This window comes from Camellia sinensis, chromosome 10 (assembly GCF_055761805.1).
Source record: "Camellia sinensis isolate YWXY chromosome 10, ASM5576180v1, whole genome shotgun sequence".
NCBI classification, from domain to species: Eukaryota; Viridiplantae; Streptophyta; class Magnoliopsida; order Ericales; family Theaceae; genus Camellia; species Camellia sinensis.
In genome coordinates, this window is record NC_138970.1 from 51711551 (window position 1) to 51722543 (window position 10993).

General features: G+C 34.4%; 1 protein-coding gene across 1 annotated transcript; it reads right to left on the reverse strand.

Annotated features, from left to right (window-relative positions):
* Nucleotides 1-1223: 1223 nt before the first annotated feature.
* LOC114320649 (sulfoquinovosyl transferase SQD2) lies at nucleotides 1224-9544 on the reverse strand. Its single transcript, XM_028267711.2, has 11 exons — nucleotides 8925-9544; nucleotides 6556-6622; nucleotides 5950-6020; nucleotides 5092-5209; nucleotides 4895-4968; nucleotides 4111-4166; nucleotides 3932-4015; nucleotides 3660-3747; nucleotides 3490-3567; nucleotides 2908-2964; nucleotides 1224-2050 (listed from the first exon to the last, which is right to left on the reverse strand). Exons 1-11 carry the CDS (start codon nucleotides 9287-9289, stop codon nucleotides 1555-1557), a joined length of 1554 nt encoding a protein of 517 aa, XP_028123512.1. The 5' UTR covers nucleotides 9290-9544; the 3' UTR covers nucleotides 1224-1554.
* Between the last annotated feature and the right edge of the window lie 1449 nt (nucleotides 9545-10993).

Here is a 10993-nt window from a genome sequence, read left to right on the forward strand (position 1 = left end):
GGAAGAATGAAGATGCCGTGTTTTTTTTTTGGAAGATGCCCGTGTTTGCTTGCTTTGAAAATATGTTTTTCCCAATAGCATTGAGATTTGTCGAGTTAACAAAAAATTAAAAAAAGAAAAAAAGGAAAAACAGCATTTGTTTAGCATGAAAAATATTAAGAGATACAAGAAAATACAAACTATTGAATTTCACTTGGAAGCCTTGGATAGATCGTATCATATTGATTCTTTAAAAAAAATAAAAAATAAAAAATAAAAAAGAGATAGGGTTAACCAAGGATGCATTCACATCATCCATTTGTGTTGGCTAATAACTGCACCATCCATGCACAAGCACCAATACATTGGCATTCTGGTTGGAAAGCAGTTAAGTTAGGCCTCGTTTGGAATACTTAAAATATAAGATAAAAAAAATTTAATCAATGTGTTTGGTTTTAATTTTCTAAATTCATTTTTTTTAAAATTGAGCTTTTCTGTTTTTCCTTTTTTTTTTGTTTTTAGTGAATATTTTTAAAATTTTAAGCATTTTTTTTTTTACTTTTTTAGATGCACTTTACTTAAATGTATCTAGAAAGTAAAATATTTATTAAAAATATTTTAAAAAATTAATAAATATACAAAAATACAAAAGATATATATACTATATTTACGTTTTTTTTATATTTTTGGTATTTAGTGAATTTTTTAAAGATTTTTTTATGAAAATTATACTTTTTAAGTGCATTTATGTTAAGTTTGTTTAAAAATTAAAAAAAATTATTTAAAATATTAAAAAAATACAATAAAAACAAAAAAATACTAAAAATAAGAAAATAGAATTTTTTAAAAAGTGTTTTCAAAAAACTAAAAACAAACCGTGAATAGTATGTTTAAAATGATTTTTTTAATTTTTTACAAAAAAAAATATAAAAAATAAAGAGAAGAAAATCTTCGATTTTTTTGTATAATTTGTTAATTTTTTAAATTTTTCAGTATTTTTTTTTTTTTAACTTTTAGGCTAAAAAGTGAAGTTGCCAACCAAGTCCTTACAAAAAATCAATCCATTCTCTATTTTTTTTGCTTCTTTTTTTTTTTTTTTGGTGTGCCTAAAAAACCAAAAAGTAACTAAAAAACGTTTATTCCCAACGAAAATGGCACAAATTCAGCAATGTAGACTAATACGAGTTTGAAGGGGCATGAAAAGAACAAATTGCACACAGAAATTCACAACTCCAAAGGTCATATGGTTGAAGATCAAACAACTGGTTTGGACAGATTTTTTTGCTGATAAAGCTTTCATTGCATCAAGTAATAGAATTCCTTTTAAAAGATAGGGACGTTACAAACTAAGCAACTACGCAATAAACTGTGACGTCCCCATGTTATTACAAAGAGATTACATCCAAATCAATTAGTAGACAACACAAACTGACCAAACCTTGTGGTCCATATCATACAATTCAATATATATCCAGCACAAATAAGCAAAGCAAGCAATCACAGACATCCCAGAAGTCCTTAAAGCCCAAAATATGCTTCAAGAACTTGAATTTTGTATATATATATATATATATATTACCTGTAGTTTACTTCTGGTGCCTGAAAAATGAGCCTGAATAGCCATTGGAATGGTCTCAGAAACTGCGCTCTTTTCTTCCGCCAGAACCAAATCGCAGCATTGTATTGTTCGTTGCGTATCTTTTTGGTAGCTGCTCTCCAACCGTATTTCTCCGTTTCTTCACGTGCAGCTTTGCCAATAGTTTCTCTTAACTCACGGTTGTGCAATAGAGGCTTCAATTTGCTTACACAATCATCAACGTCACCGGGGTTGAAGCAAAATCCAGTTTTACCCTCTTGGTCTTCAGGAATTATGTCTATGAGTCCGCCAGCACGTGAAGCCACCACAGGCAGTCCCGATGACATGGCCTCCAAAACGACGAGCCCGAGTGTCTCCGACTCGGAAGGCATCACGAAAACATCCCCGCTGGCGTATGCCTGAGAGAGCTCCTCGCCTCCTAACATCCCTGTGAATACTGCAGGCATGCCTGAGAACATCTTTTCCAGCTCTTCCCTGCCCAAAAAAAATGAAATAAAAAATTACTTGGTGAATAAATTTGCAGGTGATTCTTACAGGAAGAAATATCCAGGAGATCATCTTTGTCTGTACAGTCATTGGGTGCAAAGTGTAATGATTTTTTTTCCAGTTATTGCTGTAATTTTCAAAGCTGTGGGTATCGCTTGGAAGCTAGCTAAGAAGTTCTTTTTGGTAACCTTGCTAACTTTTTTTTGTGCAAAATCACCAATTTTCCGTGATAGTCCAAGAATGGAATAAAGAAGATGGGTAAGGGAAAAATAAGAAAACCATAAAAGTGGTCGTGCTGGCCTTTTCGTTGGGCCTTTGGATGGGAAATAAGCTAATTAGTGAATAAAGTGGCCTTTTGGGGTGGGCATTGGGTTTGCCAAATGAGCCAAGGTTTTTTTGGCCAATAAGTTGGCTTTTAAGATACCCAAAGGAAATTCAGCTCAAGAACTTCATTATCTCATAATTTAAAGAAAGGTCTCATGATTGATTGATCTATCACCCTACTGCATGTCACAAATACTTTATCCATACGTTTGCAGGCAGCAGGGTGATGGCTTTTGGTACAACAAAATGACTTCATAGTAAATTATAGAAAATAATTCACAAATGGAATTTGTATACATAAAATCCATCCAGATTGATGTGGCAGTGCCATTTTTGTGATTATGAGACACGACGATGGGTATTTTGTCCTGAAAGGGAAGGACCACAAGAGGCCACATCATTCTATAAAAAAAAAAGATACTCTCCAAATGGGTCTGTATAGCATTACCAGCAAATTATAGTAGAATGTTCCTGCAACGAGTTAACAAAAATTAACAGCCAATAAGTTCCGAGTCAATTACCGGTATGGCCCATCTCCAATAAAAGCAATTCGTGCCTCCGGAAGCATATCCATGACCCTGTTCAATCAAACAAATGTTTACAACTTACAATTACTATGTAGTGATCGATACTAGCACAACTACTACTCATTGCAATAAATGAGACCAAAAAGACAATATTAAAATTGTTAGTAAAGTGAATGAAACTTTCAAACACGACTCCCATGAATTCTAGGAAAAATCACAGTAAATGCTGTTCAAGTTGCTCTTTAAATTTGAATCGATGCAATCAGTTTAGGAATGCCCCATCTAGACAAAACCAATTATGGAACTCTAATTGATGAATATAATTTTGAAGGGATAGCTCAGAATATAGGTCTTAGTGGCAAAGCCTTTTTATTAACATGGGTATATTAACTGCTCAATAACTGAACTTGGAGTTCATTCAACTCAGCCCCTATTCAGCCCGCGATGCCTTTTGACTTCTCAGCTTGATGGGCTAAGAAATAGAAAATGTTATCATTCCATCACATGTTTTGCAAGTAATATTTCCAAGTTGCACAAGTGAATAAAATTTTCTCCATTAGGAACAGAAACCAATACCTTTTGAGTAAATCCAAACTCTTCTCAACTCCTAGTCGTCCAACATGGACTATCAATGGTCTTTCAGGCTCACCATCGCTGATTAAAAAAGAACGATATATTAGCATTTGTAAGAAACTCATGTCACATCTCATGGCACTGAAATTGCCAGGACTGAAAGAAGATCCTACCTTAGTCTTAACCGCATTTCATGAGAGCGAAATTGAGGATGGAAACTTTCGGAATCAACACCCTTATTCCAGAGACGAATCTTGTTACCTGAAAATAAACAAAGAAATAACATAAAATCAGTTTTCAGTACAAAGTGTTTGACTATTTTGTAAGAAATATTTAAAAACCCAACACAAATGCATCTGAAGCAGAAGCATAAAAACCATTATGTACTGTAATCAATGTAAGTTACATAGTTATCTACTACTAGGCATGAGAGGTGTTTTTTTACCTGCCGTTACCCTAGCAGCTTCAAGCTCCTTTGCAAGGGCAGCTGATGGCACCAGTGTAAGATCAGCAGCCCTATGAAGAAATTCTATTGAGAAAAGAACAGAATTTTCATTTATTAGTCCACAAATAGGAAAAGTTGGACTCCGTATTGAATTGAGGATAGAATGAAAAATCACATACTTATGACCAACCACATAGGTGTGACCAGCCAACTAAAGGTGTATCTTGGAATGTATCTGCAGGCAAATTAGGAAACAGCTCAGCCCAAAGCACTAGATTGACATTTATGGAGCTATGGCATCATAATGACAGAACAGACAGATTTACAGGTTGAGAAACAACAGTAAAGATACACATTTGTGTTGGTATATCTGTATATCTGTACAGATTTACATATTCACAGGTCAAAAACAGTGCAGATATACATTTCTTATGTATCTGGAGGTTTTCTACTGTACAGATTTGGTGCAGTTTCGGCTTACAGGGCAGAAATTGCTTAAAGAAGCTGAAAAAAATCTGATAATTGAGAAGCAGGAAAGGGGTGTTTTTAGCTTTTGCTTTTTGATTATCAACTTTCAATTTGCAAGAAGCTATACCAAACAGGCCCAATATAAGTCCCAAAAAAGGGCCTGTTTGGTGCAATTTCTTGCAAGCTAGAAGTTGATAATCAAAAAGCAGAAGCTAAAACCACCCCTTCCCTTGCTTCTCAACTTATATAAAGTAATTTTTGCTCGTAAGTTGTAAGCAGAAACTGTACCAAACATTGGCATAGATTCCACAAAAAAAAAAAAAACCAAAAAAAAAAAAACTATAAGCATCTCCATCTCCATAAGCTGCACCAAACAAGGCCAAAATATAAGTTGGCTCCCAGTTCCATCTCAGTCGGCATCCTCCTTTTGAGAGGATGGGGTCCTGGAGAATGCTAAGAACTCTACCAGGAAGATCAGCTATGAGTCCTACTTACACTGGAACATGTGTGTGGTAAGACATCACTAAAGGAACGCACAATAGTTTTGCAATAATGAGAGCACCGAACACCTACAGGTACAAAGAGAGACAGTCAACAATGCAACATGAGTTAATTCCCTCGATCAACCTTTTAAGGGAAGAACTGAAAATATGCTGTCATACGAGAACAAGAGGAGCGATTGAAAGACTAACCATAATACCAGGGGATGATGCGTGTATTATATCAGGCTTAAACTCGGCAACTGCTGAGATTATTCTAGGGCTTAGTGCTAGGGAGAGGGGAACCTTCTGGTACCAGGGAAAGGGGAAGCTGCAAAAAGAATTGAAAACTGTTAGGAAAGAGCAATGTTTTAAGATACAGATCATTGGATAAAAAGTGCAATGCATACATTCGTTAGTTATATGGTTCAGATGAACCATGAAAAAAAAGGGTAAACAATAAGTAAGATTACTTTTTTCTTTAAGAACGATACAAATATTATACATCTACATAAAAAAGTATTCCTTCAAAATGTTAAATGCACCCTACATTACTTCGAGAACAGTGTTTCAAAACCAAAAAATCTTGCTGTTTATAGTTCTGGAGGTTCAACCAACTAGTCCACTTATGGAATTAACGACAGGGAAATATATGGGAAGGTATAGAATCTACTAATGTTCGAAATGATTGTTACTGAAATCTTATAAGAAGACTACAAGCATATTTAGTAACAATAATATTAAGTAACATTTGTGAGCTTAAGAAATTAATTCAATTTTGAATTGAGAAACGTAGAGCTCAAAGCTCTAGAACATAGTCAAGCAGCTCAATTTTGAATTAATGCACTTGTTGGAGATATGCAAGTTATCCGGACTAGATATCAAAAACATATTCTTAAGATAGGTATTTTAAGTATTTATTGATATAGAATCTCTTGATTTACCTTGATAGCACAGGCACAGGTGCAAGTTTGTATTTAACAAAAGAAACAATGATGCATTAAAATGCAAGTAAAAACAAAACAAGAAGTACAAGGAGTGTTATAACAGAAAATATCTTGAAATTACAACCTTCGAGATCCAATCAATTTTGCTCCATAAAATTCCTGAGGCACTCCTTCATGTGTTGTCACCACCATCACCTACAACAGGTGTTCAGAAGCCAATTTAGCAGTTAATCATGAGAAGACATTGATAGAAACTATGCCAAAATATAAGTTCAAATCTTTAACTTGTAAAACATCAGTTTTAAAATACTTGACGAAAGAAAGATTTTGGCTAAGTATCTGGTTGACAAGTTTCCAAATTGATAGACGAAATAAAAGTTTCCTTCCCAAATACCAAGATAAGGTAATAGAAGATCATCTTCCACAGGGAAGCCACAAACAGAGTAACAAAAGAGTCCGAGTTCAGTCACGCTGGGACAAGCTTGTTACTGTTGCAATGGACACCACTCAAAGTTTACGATTGCCAACCCGAATCACGTTCAAAACGGGGGAAAAAAATTATATTTCTTTAACTAAACCAAGTTAATTCCACCACAAGATCAAGTCAAACTTGTTAAGATGCTTGAGCACGCAACAAGCTAAATTCAAGCTCGCATGGCTAATAATTAAAAGGATTTATTCCTAGACATCACTACTTCAATAAAATAAACTTTTGCAAAAAGATAAGTACCTCATCTCCCATTTCCCGTAGATATCTAATAAAATTCTGGAACCGGTTTTTATACCCGGACACGTAACTGCAAATTCAATAGAAAGCACAAAGAGGTTAGTAAACACGCGCACACTAAGTTAAACAGGATGAAATAAAAGTCACAGTGATTTTGAAATTTCAAGTTTCTAACATCTGTTTGAAGTGAAGACCTACACAAGACTAACAGTAATGTTTTCTACTGAATGTTTCAACTAGCTATATTAAGAGCATACATATATTGAAAAAATAACAAATAAATGACTATCAGTGGTGTGTAAGTGCAATATTAACAGGATTCTTATGCACACGACTCCGAGGTGTAATTTGACTCTCAGGTTTGAAATTGACAATGCCATTATTATGTACGAGTGTGCATAAAAGTAGCCTTTCCTCCAGTAGGATGGAACTTATAAATAAAAATGTACTTGAAAATGAATACAAGTTTTGAACTTATGTATAATATATTTGACCCAAGTTAACAATGAAGCCTCAAAAGGCTTTATTTTCTTAGCGGGACCTCATTCCAATACACATGCAGCGGCCCAAGTTTTACCAAGGACTGCTCACCTTCTTTCTTTCCTAATATTTTTTCTTCTTTCTGGGTCTCAAAACTGTCCATCTTGATTCACTACAAGTTTGCAAAAGAAAACAGGCAGATGTGTAGTCTCCATCTGCAGCAAACCAGGATAACAGTTTCAAGAGTAGAAGAGAAATTGGTACTCGGCGATGTTCCAAAATGATTGTGAGGTCATATTTGCATCTCAATATGAGAATGTGACTTCAAAGTGAGCTTGAAGAAGTGAACTTCTATTGGTTTGATATTTGGTTCCACTTAATGGAGTATAATCAAAATGTACTAATTTACGATCACAAACCAAATTACAAGTCAATATCTAAAAAAAATCTTAATTGTTTGTTAGGCAGTGAATCAACATTTTGACATCACCAGACAGAACATAGCTGGAATTGCAGGAAGGCAGGAACAAACAAGAAAAACAAAAATGAGAGAATAAAGAAATTGGAAAAAAATCAATAGGCATCATCAGCCTGCCATGCAGCAACCACATCACAAATGAACTTTTTAATAAGGAGGTCATTTAACAAAATTGAAGTTTATAATATCAAATTGATTTCATAAAATAGGTAGCAACAGAACATTGAAGATTTAAGATTCCTACAATAGCTAAAAACAGATTAAGAAATAAGCCAACAGCTACTCTATTGAAATCCACATCAATAGCAGCTAGTTTATAAAGGCAATAAATTATGGCCGCACTATAAACCCACCCAACACTATACAAGCTAAAATATTCAAAAAAGTTAGTACGCCAATGCTAATAGAGCCATAGCCAGCTAATAAACTATTCCTGAAAAACAAAACCCGGGTAAGTAACCAATCATTTAGCTGATAACCTATGTTTAAATCACAAAGCATCCTTAAATTTTTGTCACAAGGGGAGTGTGAGAGGCTACAACAAGAGTGTGAACATCATTTTCGTCATTACAACCATACAGATCGTAAACAAAACGACAGAAAAGACTAAAGACAAAACTGAAATCACAAAAAACAACAAACTATCAAACAATTACAGTATTAGGAAAATCACAAGTCACAATCATTTACATCAGCCCTACATGGTATGCTCAATACACTTGCACGCTATACAATTACAGTTGAATAGGCCCAACTTAAAACATATGTTAGAAAATAAAAGAATCAGAGTTAGGTTTTGGAAAGAAAAAAGAAAAAAAAAAAAAAACCATTAGAGCTACAGTTCAAGCCATGAAATTGATGTTAAAAATCCACACATCCATAGCAGCTACAAGTCACAGATACAGGTATAACTCTTGTGAGACAACAAAACACAAAGAACAAAATCTTTTAACTCACAGCTAAGTGAAATTAAGCTCCACCAAAGTAGCGGAGAATTAGAATCAAAGTCCAATTAATAAGCACATTGCCCGACTTTTACAAAAGCCACTTTAAGCATCCCATGCCCATGGAATATATGCAAAGCTAGAAACCCACTAGGGTTGTTGCAGAAAAAAGTCTCAGAAATCAGAGATTTATGTGGAATTCACTTTTAGATCCAGCAAATTACAGTTCAAATTAACAATTCATCGAATCAAAACTCGCATCAAAGTACACAGCTCAACCTCACACCACCGAAATCAATACATCAAACACAAAAAGTACAGAACAAAACTAAAAACCATCAATCAAATTAACAAAAGAACATCAACAAGAGAGCAATTAACCAAATGGGTCACCACAATTTGGATTAATAATTAATTATGCACCTCAAGATCATTGTACAACAAACCCAGAAGTAGAATCAGAGACTCACGAAAAAGGAGAGGGCTCAACAAAGAGAGCAATTCGGCGAGGCCTAGAACAAATTTCTGATTCAAGCAAAGCAGGGGGATTTTCCTCCTCCTCTTCATCCCTCAACTCTCTGATGGTCATGTTGCTTGCAACTTTGAAAGACCTAAGATTCAATAATCTCCCACTCTTGTGTCTTTCAGATTGCAAAAAAGAATGAGTCTTCGTGCAAACAAGGCCAATGGGTTGTGCTCTTGGATTACAAAAACAAGAAAGATTGTGCTTTAGAGAGATTGAAATTGAAGTAGGTGTATATGAATATGAAGAAGAGGAAGCAGAGAAGGGGGGAGGAGAGAGAGAGGGATTTATAAAGAGAGAATGAATGGACATGATGATTGTTGGTGGTGATGCATAAACATATATATGTACGGTGACTTGTAAGAGAGGAGTTGGGTTATCTTTGAGTATTGTGTTGTCAAGTGTGTGCGTGCGTGTGTGAGTTAGAGAGAGAGAGAGAAGATGAGAGAGGAATCCTAGAAGAGGGTGGTGTCGATTGGATATTCGTTTGAAGGAGGTAGAATAATTGGAGGCTGTCCAAAAGCATATGCTACCAACCAACACTTCCAGTTGGGAGGCTCAGGTTCTTTTCTTGTACAGTGGGGTCACTATGATAATTCAAGATTTTTACATGAAATAATCTCAGGGGCATTATGGTCATTTTACATAATTCTTTTTTCATTCTTTATTTTATTTTATTTTATTTTTTAAAATACTTCATTACAAATTTGCAAGAGAAAAATCTTTAAGACCACTAATTTAAGAGCATTAGGATAGCACTAATTGATAGGTCCCATTTATTGATGTGATGTTTTGATCTTAAATTTGTTTTTTTTTTAAAAAAAAATTTTCACATAATTAATGGTCAATTAATGCTCCCAAATTATTGTTTTTAAAAAACATGTGTTTATGGTGTTAAGAACTTTGCCTATGAGTAATGCTAGAGATCCCAAATATTCTACTAAAAGTTTTACCAAATGTGTGGGACCCACACAATGTGGGTCCCATGTGGGTCCCACACCCATGTGAGACATTTGGTAAAATTTTTGATAGAATTTTTGCGGCCTCTAGTATTTTTGCTTTGCCTATTGTGGTAGTAAACTTATGGGTCATTTGGAAATATACCAACAAAAAAAAAAAAAGGTTAAAAATTAGCTTTTAATTTATTGTAAGTCACATCGCCTCTCACATAAAAAAGTCAAAAAGATTTTAAAAAATTTAAAAATTAGGTTTTAATCATCTTTCCAAAATACCCTTTAGGCCCCGTTTGTTTTCAGAGGTAGAATGGAGGGGATTAATAGTGAGGGGTTTAAGTAAAATTGTGTTTATTTTGATAACAATTGTTAGTGTAGGAATTGTTAAATTATTTTTATATAAACTAATAAAACAAATAAAAAAATATAAAAAATTAAACATTAATATTTTTTTAAAAAATCTCAATATATAAAAAATAAAAAAAATAAAAAAATTTCTAATCCCCTCACTATTTTTCTAATACCATCTCTACCTCCTCCATCTCAATCCCCCTTCCAACATCTATCTATATCACCTTCTCCATCATAATCCCCTCCCCAACTCTACAAATAAACACAACACTAAATAATACCACATCCATTCTAATTTCCTCTCTTCTATTTCACCCAAAACAAACGGCGCCTTACTGTACTAGGTTTTGCCTTAGATGACCTTGCAAATTGGATTGATAGACAGGCTAACAGGGTCAGCTCATGAATTTAGCTTAATAAGTAAATATTTAGGGTGTGTTTGGTAACGTTTACGTTTTCAGTTTATATTTATAAAAATTTTATAAATTGATTTTTGTTTATTTTTAGAAAAACATAAACTACAAACGCGTTTGGTAATTGACAAAACGTTTAAAAAATTTTAAAAATATAAAAAAGAATGAGAAATGACAAATGGTGGCAAGTGGCGGTAGAAGACGGTGGTGGAAAGTGGTGACGGTGGGTAGTGGGTAGCTGGTGGTGGCTGGTGGTGGTGGCGGGCGGTGGATGGTAGTGGCGGGTGGCGGGCGGCGGG